The sequence below is a fragment of the Balaenoptera acutorostrata genome, chromosome 1 (assembly GCF_949987535.1).
Source record: "Balaenoptera acutorostrata chromosome 1, mBalAcu1.1, whole genome shotgun sequence".
NCBI lineage: Eukaryota > Metazoa > Chordata > Mammalia > Artiodactyla > Balaenopteridae > Balaenoptera > Balaenoptera acutorostrata.
The window spans coordinates 58,112,574-58,134,563 of record NC_080064.1 but is presented as its reverse complement, the minus strand read 5'-3'; the positions used below and the strand labels follow the sequence as shown (position 1 = coordinate 58,134,563).

The 21,990-nt window shown below is 36.7% G+C and overlaps 1 protein-coding gene across 1 annotated transcript in view; it reads left to right on the top strand.

Annotated features, from left to right (window-relative positions):
• The window catches only part of DNAI4 (dynein axonemal intermediate chain 4), a 121,866-nt gene that overhangs the window by 58,609 nt on the left and 41,267 nt on the right, over positions 1-21,990 (top strand). The window contains 1 exon segment of the mRNA XM_007164301.3: positions 10,829-11,023. Within this exon segment, the coding sequence (XP_007164363.2) occupies positions 10,829-11,023 (195 nt within the window).

Genomic DNA, 21,990 nt, shown 5'->3' with positions numbered 1-21,990 from the left:
TATAATGGATACAATATTATATTAGGTTCTGTTTTACAACATACTGATTCAACATTTAAATACATTATGAAATAATCACCAGGATATATTCAGTAACCACCTGTCATCATACAAAGTTATTACAGTATTATAAACTATATTCCTTATGCTGTATATTACTTCCTTGCGACTTATTTTATAACTGGAAGTTTGTACCTCTTAATCCCTTTTACCTGTTTCACCCAACCACCCACACTCATTTCCTCTGCAACCACCTGTTTGTTCTCTGTATCTATGTCTGTTTCTGGTTTTTGTTGTTTATTTATTTTGGTTTTTTGATTCTACATGTAAGTGAAATCATACAATATTTGTCTTTCTCTGACTTATTTCATTTAGGAAAATGCCCTCTATATTCATCCATGTTGTTGCAAGTGGCAAGATTTCATTCTTTTCTATGGTTTGGTATTATTCCATTATATATATACCATATCTTCTTTATCCATTTATCTATCAATGAACACTTAGGTTGTTTCCATATCTTTGCTATTGCAAATAATGCTGCTATGAATATTGGAGTGCATGTATCTTTTCAAATTAATGTTTTCATTTTCTTCAGATATATACCAAGCAGTGGAATTGTTGGATCATATGGTAATTCTATTTTTAGTTTTTTGAGGAATCTTCATACTGTTTGGCATAGTGGCTGTACCAATTTACATTCCCACCAACAGTGCAAGAGGCTTCTTTTTTCTCTACATCCTTGCTGACACTTGTTACTTATTGTCCTTTCTTTTTTCTTTTTTTCTTTTTTTTGGCTGCGTTGGGTCTTCGTTGCTACGTGAGGGCTTTCTGTATTTCCAGCGAGCGGGAGCTACTCTTCGTTGCGGTGCACGAGCTTTTCTTTGTTGTGGCCTGTCTTGTTGTGGAGCACGGGCTCTAGGTGCGTGGGCTTCAGCAGTTGCAGCACGTGGGCTCAGTGGTTGTGGCTCACGGGCTTAGTTGCTCTGCGGAACATGGGATCCTCCTGGACAAGGGATCAAACCCATGTCCCTTGCATTGGCAGGTGGATTCTTAACCACTGTGCCACCAGGGAAGTCATTACTGTCTTTTTGATGTTAGCCATTCTGATAGGTTTGAAGTGATATCTCATTGTAGTTTTGATTTGCATTTCCCTGATCATTAGTGATGTTGAGCATCTTTTCATGTGTCTGTTGGCCATCTGTATGTCTTCTTTGGAAAAATATCTACTTAGGTCCTCTGCCCATTTTCTAATCTGATTATTTGGTTTTTTGATATTGAGATGTATGTGTTCTTTATATATTTTGGATATTAACCCCTTATCAGATACATGATTTGTAAATGCCTTCTCTTGTTCGGTAGATTGCCTTTTCATTTTGTTGATAGTGTGCTTTTCTGTGCAAAAGCTTTTGAAATTGATGTAGTCTCATTTGTTTATTTTTGCTTTTGCTGCCCTTGCCTGAGGTGACAGATCCAGAAATGTATTACTAAGACTTATGTCAAAGAGTTTACTGTCTGTGTTTTCTTCTAGGAGTTTTATGGTTTCAGGTTTTACTTTCAGGTCTTTAATCCGTTTTGAGTTTATTTTGTATATGGTTTAAGAAAGGAGAGCAGTTTCAGTCTTTTGCGTATAGCTTTCTGGTTTTTCTAACACCATTTATTGAAGAGACTGACTTTTCCTCATTGTATATTCTTGCCTCCTTTGTCATAGATTAATTGATCATATAAGTGTGGGTATATGTCTAGACTCTCTAGTCTGTTCTATTGATCTATTGTGTCTGTTTTATGCCAGTACCATACTATTTTGATTTCTTTAGCTTTGGAATATAGCTTGAAATCAGGGTGCATGATACCTCCAGCTTTGTTCTTCTTTCTCAAGATTGCTTTGGCTCTCTGGGGTCTTTTGTGTTTCCATACAAAATTTAGAATTATTTGTTCTAGTTCTGTGAAACATGTCATTGCAATTTTGATAGGGATTGCACTGAATGTGGAGATTGCCTTGGGTTGTACAGACATTTTAACAGTTTTAATTCTTTCAACCCATGTGCAAGGTATATCTATCCATTAATTTGCCTTGACTTCAATTTCTTTAATCAATGTCTTACAGTTTTCAGAATATAGTTCTTTTACCTCTTTTGTTAAAGTTATTCCTAGGTATTTTATTCTTTTGGATACAGTTGTAAATGGAATTGTTTTCTTAATTTCCCTCTGATAGATTGTTATTAGTGAATAGAAATACAACAGATTTCTGTACATTAATTAATTAATTAATTTATTTATTTTTGGCTGTGTTGGGTCTTCGTTGCTATGCAGGGGCTTTCTCTAGTTGTGGTGAACAGGGGCTACTCTTTGTTGTGGTACGCAGGCTTCTCATTGCGATATGCGGGCTTCTCATTGCGATATGCGGGCTTCTCATTGCGATGGCTTCTCTTGTTGAGGAGCATGGGCTCCAGGCATGCAGACTTCAGCAGTTGTGGCACGCAGGCTCAGTAGTTGTGGCACACGGGTTTAGTTGCTCTGCAGCATGTGGGATCTTCCCGGATGAGGGCTCAAACCCATGTCCCTTCCCTTGGCAGGTGGATTCTTAACTCCTGTGCCACCAGGGAAGTCCCTACATTAATTTTTATACTGGAACTCTACTGAATTCACTTATTAGTTCTAATACATTTTAGGTGGAGTCTTCAGGATTTTCTGTATGTAGTATCAGGTCATCTGTAAACAGTGACAGTTTTACTTTTAATTTTATTTATTTATTTATTTATTTATTTTTGGCTGTGCTGGGTCTTCGGTTCGTGCGAGGGCTTTCTCCAGTTGCGGCAAGTGGGGGCCACTCTTCATCGCGGTGCGGGGACCGCTCTTCATCGCGGTGCGTGGGCCTTTCACTATCGCGGCCCCTCCCGTTGCGGGGTACAGGCTCCAGACGCGCAGGCTCAGCAGCTGTGGCTCACGGGCCCAGCTGCTCCGTGGCATGTGGGATCTTCCCAGACCAGGGCTCGAACCCGTGTCTCCTGCATTAGCAGGCAGATTCTCAACCACTGCGCCACCAGGGAAGCCCCGACAGTTTTACTTTTTTCTTTCCAATTTAAATGCCTTTTATTTCTTTTTCTTGTCAAATTGCTGTGGCTACGACTTTCAATACTATTGACTTTTTTGTTGTTGTTGTTTTTTTTAACATCTTTATTGGAGTATAATTGCTTTACAATGATGTGTTAGTTTCTGCTTTATAACACAGTGAATCAGCTATGCATATACATATATCCCCATATCTCCTCCCTCTTGCATCTCCCTCCCATCCTCCCTATCCCACACCTCTAGGTGGTCACAAAGCATGGAGCTGATCTCCCTATGCGATGCCGCTGCTTCCCACTAGCTATCTATTTTACATTTGGTAGTGTATATATGTCCATGCCACTCTCTCATTTCATCCCAGCTTACCCTTCCCACTGCCTGTGTCCTCAAGTCCATTCTCTACGTCTGCGTCTTTATTCCTATCCTGCCCCTAGGTTCTTCAGAACCTCTTGTTTTTTAGATTCCATATATATGTGTTAGCATATGGTATTTGTTTTTCTCTTTCTGACTTACTTCACTCTGTATGGCAGACTCTAGGTCCATCCACATCACTACAAATAACTCAATTTCGTTTCTTTTTATGGCTGAGTAATATTACATTGTATTTATGGGCCACATCATCTTTATACATTCATCTGTCGATGGACACTTAGGTTGCTTCCATGTCCTGGCTATTGTAAATAGAGCTGCAATGAACATTGTGGTACATGACTCTTTTTGAATTATGGTTTTCTCAGGGTATATGCCCAGTAGTGGAATTGCTGGGTCATATGGTAGTTCTATTTTTAGTTTTTTAAGGAACCTCCATACTGTTCTCCATAGTGGCTGTATCAATTTACATTCCCACCAACAGTGCAAGAGTGTTCCCTTTTCTCCACACCCTCTCCAGCATTTATTGTTTCTAGATTTTTTGATGATGGGCATTCTGACCGGTGTGAGATGATACCTCATTGTAGTTTTGATTTGCATTTCTCTAATGATTAATGATGCTGAGCATTCTTTTTTTTTTTTTTTTTTAAACTTTGGGTTTATTTATTTTATTCATTTATTTATTTATGGCTGTGTTGGGTCTTCGTTTCTGTGCTAGGGCTTTCTCTAGTTGCGGCAAGTGGGGGCCACTCTTCATCGCGGTGCGCGGGCCTCTCACTATCGCGGCCTCTCTTGTTGCGGAGCACAGGCTCCAGACGCGCAGGCTCAGTAATTGCGGCTCACGGGCCTAGTTGCTCCGTGGCATGTGGGATCTTCCCAGACCAGGGCTCGAACCCGTGTCCTCTGCATTGGCAGGCAGATTCTCAACAACTGCGCCACCAGGGAAGCCCAAAAAATCTATATATCTATGTATGAAAAAAACAAAAAAAGAAGAGAGCAACCAAATCAATAAACAAATCTACCAATGTTAATAAACTCTAAATACTAAACTAAGATAAACATAAAATCAGAAACAAATTGATGCAGAAAGCAAACCCCAAGTCTACAGTTGCTCCCAAAGTCCACTGCCTCAATTTTGGGATGATTCATTGTCTCTTCAGGTATTCCAGAGTTGCAGGGTACATCAAGTTGATTGTGGAGATTTAATCTGCTGCTCCTGAAGCTGCTGGGAGAGATTTCCCTTTCTCTTCTTTGCACAGCTCCTGGGGTTCAGTTTTGGAATTGTCCCCACCTCTGCATGTAGGTCGCCTGAGGACATCTTTTCTTCTCTCAGACAGGATGGGGTTAAAGAAGCAGCTGATTAGGGGGCTCTGGCTCACTCAGGCCAAGGGGAGGGAGGGGTATGGAACGCAGGGCGAGCCTGCAGTGGCAGGGGCTGGCATGACGTTGCAACAGCCTGAGGTGCGCCGTGTGTTCTCCCGGGAAAGTTGTCCCTGGATCATGAGACCCTGGCAGTGGCGGGGTGCACAGGTTCCCGGCAGGGGAGGTGTGGATAGTGACCTGTGCTTGCACACAGGCTTCTTGGTGGCTGCAGAAGCAGCCTTAGCATTACATGCCCATCTCTGGTGTCCTTGCTGATAGCCACAGCTTGTGCCTGTCTCTGGAGCTCGTTTAGGCGGTGGTCTGAATCACCTCTCCTCATACACCCTGAAACAATGGTCTCTTGCCTCTTAGGCAGTTCCAGACGTTTTCCCGGACTCCCTCCTGGCTAGCTGTGGTGCACTAGCCCCTTCAGGCTGTGTCCACGCAGCCAACCCCATTCCTTTCCCTGGGATCTGACCTCCGAAGCCGAAGCCGAAGCCTCAGCTCCCAGTCCCCACCCACCCCGGCGGGTGAGCAGACAAGCTTCTCGGGCTGGTGAGTGCTGGTCGGCACTGATCCTCTGTGCAGGAATCTCTGCGCTTTGCCCTCCTCACCCCTGTTGCTGTGCTCTCCTCCGTGGCTCCGAAGCTTCCCCCCGGCCACCCCCTGTCTCCACAGTGAAGGGGCTTCGTAGTGTGTGGAAACTTTTCCTCCTTCACAGCTCCCTCCCAGATGTTCAGGTACTGTTCCTATTCTTTTGTCTCTGTTTTTTCTTTTTTCTTTTGCCCTACCCAGGTACATGGGGAGTTTTTTGCCTTTTGGGAAGTCTGAGGTCTTCTGCCAGCATTCAGTAGGTGTTCTTTAGGAGTTGTTCCACATGTAGATGTATTTCTGATGTATTTGTGGGGAGGAAGGGAATCTCCACGTCTTACTCCTCTGCCAACTTGAAGGTCTCTCTAATACTATGTTAAATAATAGTGGTAAGAGTGGGCATCTTTGTCTTTTTCCTGATCTTAAAGGCAATGCTTTCAGCTTTTCACTGTTGAGTATGATATTAGCTGTGGGTTTGTCATATATGGCTTTTATTATGTTAAAGTATGTTTCCTCTATTACCACTTTGTTGACAGTTTTTATCATAAACTGATGTTAACTTTTATCAAAACTTTTTTCTGCATTTATTGAAATGATCATATGATTTTTATCCTTTGTTTTGTTAATGTGTTGTATCATGTTGATTGAGTTGCAGATACTGAGCCATCTTTGCATGCCTGGGATAAATCCCACTTGATTATGGTGTATGATCCTTTTAATGTATTGTTGTATTTTGTTTGTTGATATTTTGTTGAGGATTTTTGCATCTATGTTTATCTGGGATATTGACCTGTTGGTTTCTTTTTGTTTTTACTGTCTTTGATTTTTGTATCTATGCTGGCCTTATAGAATGAATTTGGTCGTGTTCCCTCTTCAATCTTTTGGAATAATTTGAGAAGAATAGGTAATAATCCTTCTTTAAATATTTGGTAGAATTCACCAGTAAAGCTGTCTGTCCTGGACTTTTGTCTGTTGGGAGGTTTTTAATTAGTGAATCTCCTTACTAGTCATCTGTTTGTTCAGGTTTTCTATTTTATTATGATCAGTCTTTGTAGGTTGTGTATTTATAGGACTTTATCCATTTCTTCTAAACAACAAATTGGCTGTCCAATTTGTTTGCATGTAATTGTTCATAATAATCTCTTATAATACTTTATATTTCTGTAGTGTTGGTTGTAACTTTTCCTCTTTCATTTCTGATTTTATTTATTTGAGCCCTCTTTCCTTCTTGAAAAGTCTGGCTAAAGGTTTATCAATTTTGTTTATTTTTTCAAAGAACCAGCTCTTAGTTTCATTGATTTTTTTTCTATTGCTTTTTTAGTGTCTATTTCATTTATTTCTGCTCTGATCTTTATTATTTCCTTCCTTTTAGTAACTGTGTGTGGGGGTGTTGGTTCTTCTTTCTCTAGTTCCTTTAGGTGTAATTTTAAATTGTTTGAGATTTTTCTTGTTTCCTGAGGTAGATTTGTATCACTATAAAGTTTCCTCTGAGAACTGCTTTTGTTGCATCCCATAGATTTTGTAATGTTGTATTTCCACTTTCATATCTCAAGGTATTTTTGATTTTCTCTTTGATTTCTTCAGTAACTCATTGGTTTTTTTGTAGCATGCTGTTTAGACTCCACATGTTTGTGTTTCCAGGTTTTTCTTGTAGTTGACTTCTTGTCTTATACCTTTGTGGCCAGAAAAGATGCTTTATATGATTTCAGTCTTCTTAAATTTACTGAAACCTGTACGTGGACTAATGTGTGATCTACCCTGGAGAATATTCAATGTGCACTTGAAAAGAATGTGTATCCTGCTGTTTTTTGGATGAATGTTTTGTATGCCTATTAAACAATCTGATCTGATGTGTTGTATAAGCCAAATGTTTCCTTTTGATTATCTGTCTGGATGATCTGTCCATTGATGTAAGTGGGGTGTTAACGTCCCTTTCTATTATTATACAGTTAGGTATTATTGTTATATTATTCTACAATTATAATAATTCTTGTTATATTATTATAAAATCTTTCCCTTTATGTCTATTTGTATTAGCTTTATGTAGTTAAATGTTCTTATGTTGAGTGTATATATATTTACAAGTGTTTTCCTTTTTGTTGGGATGATCCCTTTATCATTATATTATGCCTTTCTCTGTATCTTGTAATAATCTTTGAAGTCTATTTTGTCTGATATAAGTATAGTTAGTCCAGCTTTCTTTTTATTTCCATTTGAATGGAATACCTTTTTCCATTCCCCCACTTTCAGTCTTCCTGTTGGTAACTCATTTTCTTTTTCACAATTCCATTCTAATGTATCTGTGGTATTTCTGAGTTTATCTCTTTGTGGAGCTTTTTTAGTGGATGCTCTACATATTGCAGTCCACTTGTGTTGACATTTTACCAGTTTAAGAGTAGAAATCTTCCCCCCTTTATATCTTTTCACTCTCCCCTGTTTATATACTTGCCCTAAATATTTCCTCTAAATATTTAAATGGAGTATTTGAACATTAGAACTGTATCAGCTAGTTATAATTTTTATATCAACCATCAAACATAATGAAGAAAACTGAAGAGAAGAAGGAAATTGTATTTACCTATATTTTTACTCTCCCCATTCTGTTTTTCTCTCTGATATTCCAAAATTCTTTTTTAAAATAATTTCCTTTTTGTTTAGCCATTCTCCTTTAGCCATTCTTAAGGAAGATCTGCTGGCAACAAATTCTCTTAGTATTTCTTCATCTGAGAATATCTTAATTTCACCTTTATTCCTATAAAATATTTTTAGTGGATATAGAATTCTGGGTTGAAAGTTATTTTCTCTCATCACTTAGAAAATGTGTGCCACTTCCTTCTGGCCTCCATAGTTTCTGATGATAAATCTGCTGTTATTCAAATTATTTCTCTCCGTATATAAGACATCATTTCTTCCTTAATGCTTTCTATATTTTTGTTTACTTTGTTTTCAGTTTTGAGAAATTTGAGTAGGATGTTTTGGTGTGGATTTCTTTAGGTTTATCTTCTTTGGAATTCACTGAGTTTCTTGATTCTGTATGTTATTCTTTGCTAAATTTTGGAAATTTTCAGCTATTATTTCTTCAAGTACATTTTTCAGTCTCATCCTCTTTCTGCTCTCCCCAATGACATGAATGTTAGATATCTTGTTATAGTCCCACAGGCCTTTGAGCCTCTGTTCTTTTTTGTTTTTTTCAGATTATTTTCTTTCTGTTTTTCAGATTAGGTAATTTCTGTTGTTCTCTCTTCAAGTTCACTAATTCTTTCCTCTGTCCCCTCCATTTTGCTGTTGAGCCCATCCATTGAATTTTAAAATTTTGATTATTTCATTTTTCAGTTCTAAAATTCCCATTTGGTTCTTGAATTGATTTACTAAGATTTTTAATTTCTTTGATAATACTTTCTATTATTCCATTTGTTTCAGATGTGTTCATAAATGCTTGAAACTTTTTTTTGATGATTGCCTTAAACTGTCAGATAATTCACATATCTCTGTCATCTCAGTGTTGGCATCTATTGATTTTATTTGTTTTTTTTGTTTGTTTGTTTCATTTAGGTTGAGATTTTCTTGTGTCTTTGTATGATGAGTGACTTTCAGTTGAAATTTAGAAATTTTGGGCATTATGTCATGAGAACTGGATCTTCTCTAAACCTTCCTTTTTAGCAGGCTTTGTTTGACACTATTTTAACAGGGGAATTTACTGCTCCATTACTGCTAGGCGGGAGTAGAAGTGGGGTTTTGTAGAAATCCATGTTCTCCACTTGGCCTTCAATTACAATGAGGGAGGGGATCATCTCCTCATTACTGTTTTGCAGGGGCAGGTGGGGAGCTCTGATTTCCATTGATACATGACTGGGAGGGGTAGGAGCACCTCATTACCACTCCCTGACACCATGGATTGGGACTTAGCTTTATTACTTTGGGGCAATTCTGTAAGTTCTGACTCTACCAGTCCAACTCTGACTATTCTATTGGGGAGAAGAAGGGACACCTTGTTACTGCCAGGTAGGTGTGGAATTCCATGTTCCCCAACTGGTCTCTGCTGACATTGCAGAAAGGGCAGCACAGTTATTATTTTCGTTAGGATTGAAAGTCCTGGCTCCTTACTGATCCTTTTCTGACACCACACCCACTGGAAGGCTGGGAGATTGGGATGCCTTGTTAGAGCCTGGCAAGGATGGAAGTCTAGGCTCCCCACTTGGCTAGTAGAATTTGTGGAATGGGTGGGGCTACAATTTTTTCTCTGTGTTTTTGTCTGGAGTGGAATGGTTATATTCTAAAAGTTTTTTTTTTTTTCTTGCAAGGTTTTTCTTTTCCTGGTCTTTTGGCTAGAGAGAGGAGGTTTGTCTGGAGTATACGCAGCAATAAGGAATCCAGGGAACTCACCACTGTGTCATTCCTTGGGTCCTGAGCTCTCTTGTTGCTTTGCCTCCTTCTATCAAAGGTTTTCAAAGGCTTCCTATGTTTGTTTTATATATGATGTCCAGGGTTTTTAGTTGTATTTAGAAGAGGAATAAGAAAAAGTGTCTACTTCATCTTCATGGGTGCAGGATTCCCCTTCATTCTGTTTTTTTACTAAGTAATGTGGTAGGCAGAATAATCATTCCCCAAATATATACACATCCCAATCTCTGGAACCTGTGAATAAATTACCTTACATGACAAAAGAGACTTTCCAGATGTGATTACATTAAGGATCTTCAAAGAAGGAGGTTATCCTGGGTTACCGGAGTGGACGCAGACTAATCACACGGGTACTTAAAATTGGAGCACTATTTCCAGTTCTGGTCAGAGAGAAATGTAATGACAGAAGACTATCAGAGAGATGCAATATTGCTGTCTTTTGAAGATGGAGGAAGGGTTGCTGGTGTCCTCTAGAAGTTGGAAAAGGCAAGGAAATGAATTCTCCTCTAGAGCCTTCAGAAAGGAACATAACCCTATTAACTTTTTGGTTTTAGCCCAGTGAGACCTGAGTCAGACCTCTAACCTACAGAACTCTAAGATAATACATTTGTATGGTTTTAATCCACTAAGTTTTTGGTAATTTGTTATAGCATCAATAAAAATAAAATCAATAAAAATTAATTTATTGTTCCTATGAAGCAATAATCAAATCAAACCTTTATCTGAAGACTGATAATAATTTTATTTCAATTTGAATAAAAATATATAGAGATACAAATTACCTTATGAGTTATCATTGCTTATTTTCTGGAAAACAGACATTTTTGAGTGGTTAAGAATTCCAAAATGAGATAATTTATGTATATCTTGTACGTGCTTGGTTTGTAAAAGGCATTCAATAAATGTCTATTGAAGTTGTTAAATACTGGAGGAAAACAAATAGTGATGTCAAAATGTCATTTCTTAAATCTTTAGAATGTACAAGCCAGCTAATATTATTTGAATTATTTTAGCATTGCATCATATTTGTATTTTACAGTTAGTGAAGGTAGTTCTCTAATGGATATTGAAAATGTAATTCTGGCTAAAGTCCATGACGAAGAAGAAGACAACTCAGAGGCAGTATTGAAATCTGATAAGTTCCAACAGGACTTATTTTTTATGGAACGAGTTATAATGGAAAATATATTTCAGCCAAAACTTGCAGCTTATCATCAGCTTCCTGTTTTAAAAGGTATTTAATACATTATATACTAAAACACTAAAAAACTTTTTTTTTTAAAAAACATGGTGTTGTTTTGAAATAAAGATTTTATACTTTACAAAAGATATTGAAAAATAATCACTTTTAGTCAAGCTCAAATAATTTAAAAAATCAAATGATGTTATTATTTCTAAATGGAATATCTAGACTGAGTTATCACTGATCAGAAGACATTTTTATATAGTTTTCAGCACTAAACATGTGAGTAGCAAGAGTCCAGACCAGGAACCCCAAAGAAAAACTTGTAGACCCTTAACTTTGGCTCTTTCCTCTCCGTTGTTCCCTCACTGAATTATTCTCTCATAATCAAACCCCCCTTTCCATTGCCATTTATACTTTCCAGGTTCTAGCTTTTATTACCTCTCCCTAATTTAATTATATACTCTTATTGCTACAAATCCCATCTCATAGATTCACAAAATATTTTGAAGGATTTGAGAGATTATCTAATTCAACTTTTCAATTTCAATTCCTAGCTTTCAAGTATGGATTAGGGCAAACTCCTTTATGAAATCTTTCTTGATCCTTCAAGTCAAAAGTGATCGTCTATATGCCTACATCAAAAAATTAGGTTACAAAATTGCATATGTGACAAATGGATGTAAACCTTTTTGGTTACTTACATCTAAGAATATTGAAAAACTATGTTTCTTATCTCATATTAGGTTGATGTTTTAAAATTTTTATCATTTATATAAATTTTTCATCCCATAATTAGAGTTATAAGATTAAAGTTTTACTGAGTACTGTAAATTTATTTATTTATTTATTTATTTATTTATTTATTTATGGCTGTGTTGGGTCTTCGTTTCTGTGCGAGGGCTTTCTCTAGTTGTGGCAAGCGGGGGCCATTCTTCATCGCGGTGCGCGGGCCTCTCACTATCGCGGCCTCTCTTGTTGCGGAGCACAGGCTCCAGACGCGCAGGCTCAGTAATTGTGGCTCACAGGCCCAGTTGCTCCGCGGCATGTGGGATCTTCCCAGACCAGGGCTCGAACCCGTGTCCCCTGCATTGGCAGGCAGATTCTCAACCACTGCGCCACCAGGGAAGCCCTGAGTACTGTAAATTTTGATGTTTTGAAAACAAAACTGGTGGTAGATCACTTCTTTAAATGTATCTAAGAAATAGAAATATAGTAGGAAATTTTTTAATGAGGTAAGATTTACATATAATGAAATACATATATTTTAACTGCATAATTTGATACATTTAAGAATGTATAAGCCTGTGTAACTAATACTGTAATCAAGACAGAGAATATATTTACCAACCCCAAAAGTTCCCTTCTGTTGTTTTCCAGTTAAAATGTATACCCTTATAGACAGGCATTAAGCTGATTTCTATCACTATAGATAAATTATTTTGGTATATCATATAAGTGGGTTCGTATAGTAAGTATTCTTTTGTGTCTGGCTTCTTTTACTTAACATAATGTTTTTGAGATTCATCTACATTGATATGTATATAAGTAGTTCATTTTTTTCTGAGTACTACTCCTTTTTATGAACATACCATAATAATTTGTATATTCATTCACCTGCTGATGGACACCTGTACATCTTTGAGCTATTATGAATAAAGCTGCTATGACCATTTTTGTGTTTCTTTTTGTGGATATATGTTTTAATTTCTCTTAGGTAAATACCTAGAAATGGAATTATTGGGTCTTTGAATAGATGTATGTATAACTTTTTCAGAAACTGCAAAATACCTTTCCAGATTATTTGTACCATTTTACAATCCCACAAGAAATATACAGGAGTTGCTCCACCTTCTTCTTTTTTTTTTTTTTTTTCTGGCTGCCGTAGGTCTTCGTTGCGGAGCGGGGGCTACTCCTCATTGCAGTGCGTGGTCTTCTCATTGTGGTGGCTTCTCTTGTTGCAGAGCACGGGCTCTAGGCATGTGGGCTTCAGTAGTTGTGGCACACGGGCTCAGTAGTTGTGGCTCACGGGCTATAGAGTATAGGCTCAGTAGTTGTGGTGAATGGGCTTACTTGCTCGGTGGCATGTGGGACCTTCCCGGACCAGGGCTTGAACCCGTGTCCCTGCATTGGCAGGTGGTTTCTTAACCACTGCCACCAGGGAAGCCCCACATTCTTGATAATGCCTGCCGTTGGCAATCTTTTTAATAACTTTTTTTGTCATTTGTATATCTTCTTCTGTGTAATATTTGGTCAAGTTCTTTGTGCATTTTAAAATTGAGTTGTCTTTTTTAAAAAAAATCAAGTTGTAGGAGCTTTTTTTAAAAAAATATATTCTGGATACAAGCTCCTTGAAAGATACAACTATTTTCTTTAAGCCTATAACTTATATATTTGTCTGTTGTTGAGCAGAGGTTTTTAATTTTGATGAAGTCTTATCTGTCGGTTTTTCCTTTTGTAGTAAATACTTTCCATGTCTTCTCTAAGAAATCTTTGCCTGCCCCAAGGTTGCAAATATCTTTGTCTTGTTTCTGAACTTAGGATAAAGGAATTCAGTATTTCATTGTTAAATAAGATGTTAAGTATAGTTTTTTATAGATGCCTTTTACTGGTTTGAGGAAATTTCCTTCTCATTCCAGTTTGCTAGATATTTTAAAACATAAATGGGTGTTGAATTTTGTTCAAAACATTTTCTAAATTATTAAAACAATTATGTAATTTTTTCCTTAATCTGTCAATGTGGCCAGTTACATTGTTTGATTTTAAAATGTTAAAACAAACTGAATTCCTCTGGTTAAACTTCACTTGGTTATGATATATTATCCTTTTTATATACTGTTGAATTCAATTTTCTAATACTCTATTGAGAATTTTCGTGACTAGTCTCATGCAACATATTTTTCTGTAATTTTCTGTTCCTCTGAAGTTCTTTAGTGTTATGATGGACTTATAATATGAGGTTTGAAAGTCTTCCCTCATTCTCTGTTTTCAAAAAAAATTTGCATATTATTTCTTCTTTAAATGTTTGATAAAAGTTACCAGTGAAACCATCTGGGATGGAGTTTTCTTTACAGAAAGTTTTCAAATTGAAAATTTAATTTCTTTGACAAATATAGGGTTATTCTATTCCTACCTGTGTCAGTTTTGGTAATTTGTGAGGAATTTACCCATTTTGTCTATGTTGTTGAAATTATATGCATAAAGTTGTTCATAATATCCTCTCTTTAAATTCTTTTGATATCTGTAGGATTTATAGTGGTATCTCCTATTTCATTCTTGATATTGGTCATTTGTGACTTTTCTCTCTATTTTATTAGTCTAGTTGGGGCTTTTTCAATTATACTAATCCTTTCAAAAATATCTTCTTGTTTCAATGATTTTCTCAATTTTTTGGTCCTTTTAAAAAAAAACTTCAGTTATTTTCATTTTTACTTTTATGTTTTTCTTCGTTGAATTTAATCTCCTCTTCTTTTTGTAGCTTCTTAAGATGGAAGTTTGGATCATTGATTTTACATTCTTTTTCATGTCTAAGATAGGCATTTAATACTATAAATTTTCCTGCCTCTTACAAATATTGATATCTTTTGTTTTTATTATTATTCAGTTCCAAATAATTCTTAATTTCCCATGTGAGTTTCTCTTTGATGTTTAGGTTAGTTAAAAGTATACTGTTTAGTTTCCAAGTTTTTAGTAATTTTTTATTCATCTTTTCTTACTGAATTCTAATTTAACATTGGCATGGTGGTCAGAGAACATATTCTTTATAATTTCTACCCTTTGAAATTTATTAAGAATTGTTTTATGGCCCAGCATATGGTGAATGTTCCACACTCAAGAAGATGGGGTATTCTATTATTTAGTGCAGTATTCTTTAGATGTTAATTATGTCAAATTGATTGATAGTGTTTTACAAATCTTTCGTCTTTATTGAGTTTTTGTTGACCTGTTCTATCAACTAATGAGAGAGTATTGTTAGAATCTTTAATTATGATTATGGATTTGTCTCTATTTTCTCTAGGCTTATTAATTTTGCTCTATATATTTGAGAGCTTTATTATCAGATACATTCATACTTAAATTGTTCTATCTAGTCTAGACCCCTACCTTCACACACTTTAGAAAAAGCTAATTTAAAAAGCAAGATAATCTGAACATAAGTTCACTGCTTGATAAAACAAACTTCAACACTGTATTGTTTGGAAGAAAACACAATCCAGTCATTCACTGCTGTAAATTTTATGATGTACAGCCTCCAATAAAAATAATTACTAGTCATGTAAAGACGCAGGAAAATGTGAGCCATAACTGAGAAAAATCAGTTAATAGAAACAGATGTAAAGATGACTGAGATGGTGCAAAAGCAGACAAGGACATTTTTTTAAAAAATAGATCTTTGTTGGAGTATAATTGCTTCACAATATTGTGTTAGTTTCTGTTGTACAACAAAGTGAATCAGCCATATGCATACATCTGTCCCCACATCCCATCCCTCTTGAGCCTCCCTCCCATCCTCCCTATCCCACCCCTCTAGGTCATCACAAAGCACTGAGCTGATCTCCTTGTGCTATGCTGCTGCTTCCCACTAGCTAACTATTTTACATTCGGTAGTGTATATATGTTGATGCTACTCTCACTTCACCCCAGCTTCGCCCTCCCACCCCGTGTCCTCAAGTCCATTCTCTATGTCTACGTCTTTATTCCTGCCCTGCAGCTAGGTTCATCAGTACCATTTTTTGTTTTTTTTTAGATTCCATATATATGCATTAGCATACAATATTTGTTTTTCTCTTTCTGGCTTACTTCACTCTGTATGACAGACTCTAGGTCCATCCACCTCACTACAAATAACTCAATTTCATTTCTTTTTATGGCTGAGTAATATTCCATTGTATATATGTGTCACATCTTCTTTATCCATTTATCTGTCGATGGACATTTAGGTTGGTCCCATGTCCTGGCTATTGTAAATAGTGTTGCAATGAACATTGTGGTACATGTCTTTTTGAATTATGGTTTTCTCAGGGTATATGCCTAGTAGTGGGATTGCTGTGTCATATGGTAGTTCTATTTTTAGTTTTTTAAGGAACCTCCATACTGTTTTCCATAGTGGTTGTATCAATTTACATTGCCACCAACAGTGCAGGAGGGTTCCCTTTTACCACACCCTTTCCAGCATTTATTGTTTCTAGATTTTTTGATAATGGCCATTCTGACTGGCATGAGGTGATACATCATTGTAGTGCTTTTTTTGGTTGTTTTTTAAAAATGTTATTTATTTATTTTTGGCTGCATTGGGTCTTTGTTGTTGTGCATGGGCTCTCTCTGGTCATGGCAAGTGGGGGCTACTCTTTGTTTCAGTGCACGGGCTTCTCATTGCAGTGGCCTCTCTTGTTGCGGAGCACAGGCTCTAGGCACGTGGGCCTCAGCAGTTGTGGCATGCAGGCCCAGCAGTTGCGGCTCGTGGGTTCTACAGTGCAGGCTCAGCAGCTGTGGTGCACGGGCTTAGTTGCTCTGTGGCATGTGGGATCGTCCCAGACCGGGGCTCGAACCCATGTCCCCTGCATTGGCAGGCAGACTCCCAACCACTGCAGCAGCAGGGAAGTCCCCTCATTGTACTTTTGATTTGCATTTCTCTAATAATTAGTGATGCTGAGCATCTTTTCATGTGCCTCTTGGCCATCTGTATGTCTTCCTTGGTGAAATGTATATTTAGGTCTGCTGCCCATTTTTTACCTGGATTGTTTGTTTTTTGATATTGAGCTCCATGAGCTGTTTGTATATTTTGGAGATTAATCCTTTGTCTGTTGTTTCATTTGCAAATGTTTTCTCCCATTCTGAGGGTTGTCTTTTTGTCTAGTTTATGGTTTCCTTTGCTGTGCAAAAGCTTTTAAGTTTAATTAAGTCCCATTTGTTTTTATTTTGATTACTCTAGAAGGTAGGTCAAAAAAGATCTTGCTGTGATTTATGTCAAAGAGTGTTTTTCCTATGTTTTCCTCTAAGAGTTTTATAGTGTCTGGTCTTACATTTAGGTCTTTAATCCATTTGGAGTTTATTTTTTTGTATGGTATTAAGTAGTGTTCTAATTTCATTCCTTTACATGTAGCTGTCCAGTTTTCCCAGCACCACTTATTGAAGAGGCTGTCTTTTCTCCATTGTATGTTCTTGCCTCCTTTGTTGTAAATTAGGTGACCATATGTGCGTTGGTTTATCTCTGGGCATTCTATCCTGTACCACTGATATATATTTCTGTTTTTGTGCCAGTACCATACTGTCTTGATTATTGTAGCTTTCTGGTATAGTTTGAAGTCAGGGAGCCTGATCCCTCCAGCTCCGCTTTTCTTTCTCAAGATTGCTTTGGCTATTTGGGGTCTTTTGTGTTTCCATATGAATTGTAAAATTTTTTGTTCTAATTCTGTGAAGAATGCCATTGGTAGTTTGACAGGGATTGCATTGAATCTGTAGATTGCTTTGGGTAGTAGAGTCATTTTCACAATGTTGATTTTTCCAATCCAAGAACATGGCATATCTCTCCATCTGTTTGTATCATCTTTAATTTCTTTCTTCAGTGTCTTATAGTTTTCTACATATAGGTCTTTTGTCTCCTTAGGTAGGTTTATTCCTAGGTATTTTATTCTTTCTGTTGCAGTGGTAAATGGGAGTGTTTCCTTAATTTCTCTTTCTAATTTTTTGTTGTTGGTGTATAGGAATGCCAGAGATTTCTGTGCATTAATTTTGTATCCTGCTACTTTACCAAATTCACTGATTAGTTCTAGTAGTTTTCTGGTGGCATCTTTAGGATTATCTATGTATGGTATGTCATTGGCACAGAGTGAAAGTTTTACTTTTTCTTTTCCAATTTGTATTCCTTTTATTTCTTTTTCTTCCCTGATTGCTGTGGCTAGGACTTCCAAATCTATGTCGAATAAGAGTGACGAGAGTGGGCATCCTTGTCTTGTTCCTTATCTTAGTGGAAATGCTTTCAGTTTTTCACCATTGAGTATGACGCTTGCTGTGGTTTGTCATATATGGCCTTTATTATGGTGAGGTAGGTCCCCTCTATGCCCATTTTCTGGAGAGTTTTTATCATAAGTTGGTGTTGAATTTTGTCAAAAGCTTTTTCTGCATCTATTGAGATGATCATATGGTTTTTATTCCTTAATTTATTAATGTGGTGTATCACATTGATTGATTTGCGTATACTGAAGAATCCTTGCATCCCTGGGATAAATCCTACTTGATCATGGTGTATGATCCTTTTAATGTGCTGTTGGATTCTGTTTGCTAGTATTTTGTTGAGGATTTTTGCATCTATGTTCATTAGTGATATTGGTCTATAATTTTCTTTATTTTGTGATATCTTTTTCTGGTTTTGGTATCAAGGTGATGGTGGCTTCATAGAATGAATTTGGGAGTGTTTCTCCCTCTGCAATTTTTGGGAAGAGTTTGAGAAGGATTGGTGTTAGCTCTTCTCTTAATGTTTGATAGAATTCTTCTGTAAAGCCATCCTGTCCTGGACTTTTTTTTTGTGGAAGATTTTAAATTACGGTTTCAATTTCATTACGTGTGATCAATCTGTTTATATTTTCTATTTCTTCCTGGTTCAGTCTTGGAAAATTGTACCTTTCCAAGAATTTGTCCATTTCTTCGTGGTTGTCCATTTTATTGGCATATAGCTGTTTGTAGTAGTCTCTTATAACCCTTTGTATGTCTGCAGTGTCAGTTGTGATTTCTGCTTTTTCATTTCTAATTTTATTGATTTGTGTCCTCTCCCTTTTTTCTTGAGTAGTCTGGCTAAGGGTTTATTAATTTTGTTTATCTTCTCAAAGAACCAGCTTTTAGTTTTATTGATCTTTGCCATTGTTTTCTTCATTTCTATTTCATTTATTTCTGCTCTGATCTTTATGATTTCTCTCCTTCTACTAACTTTAGGATTTGTTTGTTCTTCTTTCTCTAGTTGCTTTAGGTGTAAGGTTAGATTGTTAATTTGAGGTTTTTCTTGTTTCTTGGGGTAGGATTGTATTGCTATAAACTTTCCTCTTAGAACTGCTTTTGCTGCATCCCATAGGTTTTGGGTCATTGCATTTTCGTTATCATTTGTTTCTAGGTATTTTTTGATTTCCTCTTTGAGTTCTTAAGTGATCTCTTGGTTATTTAGTAATGTATTCTTTAGCCTCCATGTATTTGTGTTTTTTAGTTTTTTTCCTGTAATTTATTACTAATCTCATAGTGTTGTGGTCAGAAAAGATGCTTGATATGATTTCAGTTTTCTTAAATTTATCAAGGCTTGATTTGTGACCCAAAGTGTGATCTATCCTGGAGAATGTTCCATGAGCACTTGAGAAGAAAGTGTATTCTGTTGTTTTTGGATGGAATGTCCTATAAATATCAATTAAGTCCATCTTGTTTAATGTATCATTTAAAGCTTGTGTTTACTTATTTATTTTCATTTTGGATGATCTGTCCATTGGTGTAAGTGGGGTGTTAAAGTCCCCTACTATTATTGTGTTACTGTTAATTTCCCCTTTTATGGCTGTTAGCATTTGCCTTATGTATTCAGGTGCTCCTAGGTTGGGTGCATAAATATTTACAATTGTTATATCTTCTTCTTGGATTGATCCCTTGATCATTATGTCATGTCCTTCTTTTTCTCTTGTAATAGTCTTTATTTTGAAGTCTATTTTGTCTGATATGAGATTTGCTACTCCAGCTTTCTTTTGATTTCCATTTGCATGGAATATCTTTTTCCATCCCCTCACTCTCAGTCTGTATGTGTCCCTAGGTCTGAAGTGGGTCTCTTGTAGATAACATATATATGGGTCTTGTTTTTGTATCCATTCAGCCAGCCTATATTTTTTGGTTGGGGCATTTAGTCTGTTTACCTTTAAGGTAGTTTTCAATCTGTATGTTCCTATTACCATTTTCTTAATTATTTTGGGTTTGTTTTTGTGCATCTTTTTCTTTTCTTGTGTTTCCCGCCTAGAGAAGTTTCTTTAGCATTTGTTGTAAAGCTGTTTTGGTGGTGCTGAATTCTCTTAGCTTTTGATTGTCTGAAAAGCTTTAAATTTCTCTGTCATATCTGAATGAGATCCTTGCTGGATAGAGTAATCTTGGTTGAAGGTTTTTCTCTTTCATCACTTTAAGTATATCCTGCCACTCCCTTCTGGCCTTCAGCGTTTCTGCTGAAAAATCAGCTGATAATCTTACTGGGATTCCTTTGTATGTTATTTTTTGGTTTTCCCTTGCTGCTTTTAATATTTTTTCTTTGTGTTTAATTTTTGTTAGTTTGATTACTATGTGTCTTGGAGTGTTTCTCCTAGGGTTTATCCTGTATGGGACTCTCTGCACTCCTGGACTTGGGTGACTGTTTCTTTTCCCATGTTAGGGAAGTTTTCCACTATAATCTCTTCAAATATTTTCTCAGACCCTTTCTTTTTCTCTTCTTCTTCTGGGACCCGTATAGTTCGAATCTTGGTGTGTTTAGTGTTGTCCCAGAGGTCTCTGAGATTGTCTTCAATTCTTTTCATTCTCTTTTCTGTATTCTGCTCCTCCACAGTTATTTCCACCATTTTGTCTTCCAGGTCACTTATCCATTCTTCTGCCTCAGTTATTCTGTTATTGATTCCCTCTAGTGTATTTTTGATTTCAGTTACTGTGCTGTTCATCTCTGTTTGTTTGCTCTTTAGTTCTTCTAGATCTTTGTTAAACATTTCTTGTATTTTCTCAATCTGTGCCTCCATTTTTTTCCCGTGATTCTGGATCATCTTTACTATCATTACTCTGAATTCTTTTTCAGGTAGAGTGCCTATTTCCTCTTCATTATTTTGGTCTTGTAGGTTTTTACCTTGCTCCTTCATCTGTGACATATTTTTCTGCCATCTCATTTAAAAAAGTTTTTTTTATGAGTAGGATTGTGTTCCTATCTTACTGGTTGTTTGGCCTGAGGCTTCCAACACTGGAGTTTGTAGGATGTTGCGTAGAACTGGGTCTTGGTGCTGAGATGAGGACCTCTGTGAGACCTCACTCTGATGTATATTCCCTGGGGTCTGAGGTTCTCTGTTAGTCCAGTGGTTCAGACTTGGAGCTCCCACTGCAGGAGCTTTGGCCCAACCCCTGGCTCATGAACCAAGATCTGGTTCACTTGGGGGTTCCTCCTGTCTCCTTGGGTGTCAGGGTTCCCCACCAGTGGCCAGCAGGTGCCCTAGTTGTAGGGAGACACTAACTCAAGACAAGGAATTTAAAAAAGCTATTGTACCCAGAATAGCCAACACAATATTGAAGGAGAAGAGCAAAGTTGGAGGACTGGAATTACCTGACTTCAAGAATTACCGTAAAGGTACAGTAGTTAAGACAGTGTGGTATTGGTGAAAGAATAGACACACAGATCAATGAAACAGAACAGAAAGCCCAGAATAGATACACATAAGTATAGCCAACTGATCTTTGACCAAAGAGGAAAGGCAATACAATGGAAAAAAAAGATAGTCTTTTCAACAAATGGTACTGGAACAACTGAATATTTATGGGAAAAATAAACAATCTAGATACAGATCTTACACTTTTCACAAAAATTAACTCAAAATGGATCACAAACCTCAATGTAATATACAGAACTATAAAACTCATAGAAGACAACACTGGAGAAAATCTAGAGGATGTTGGGTATGATGAAGACTTTTTAGATTTAACACCAAAGGCATGATCTATTGAAAGAAATAATTGATAAACCAGACTTCATTATAATTAAAAACTTATACCATATTGATATTGACTCAGAAATTTCACTCCTGGATATATAGCCAAAAAAACCCAAAACACTAATTCTAAAAGGTACATGTACCCCAATGTTCATAGCAGCATTATTTACAATTGCCAAGATATGGAACCAACCTAAGTGTCCATCAACAGATAAATGGATAAAGAAAATATGGTATATATTTACAATGGAATACTACTCAGACAAAAATAAAAATGAAAATTTGCCATTTGCAGCAAAATGGATGGATTTGGAGGGCATTATG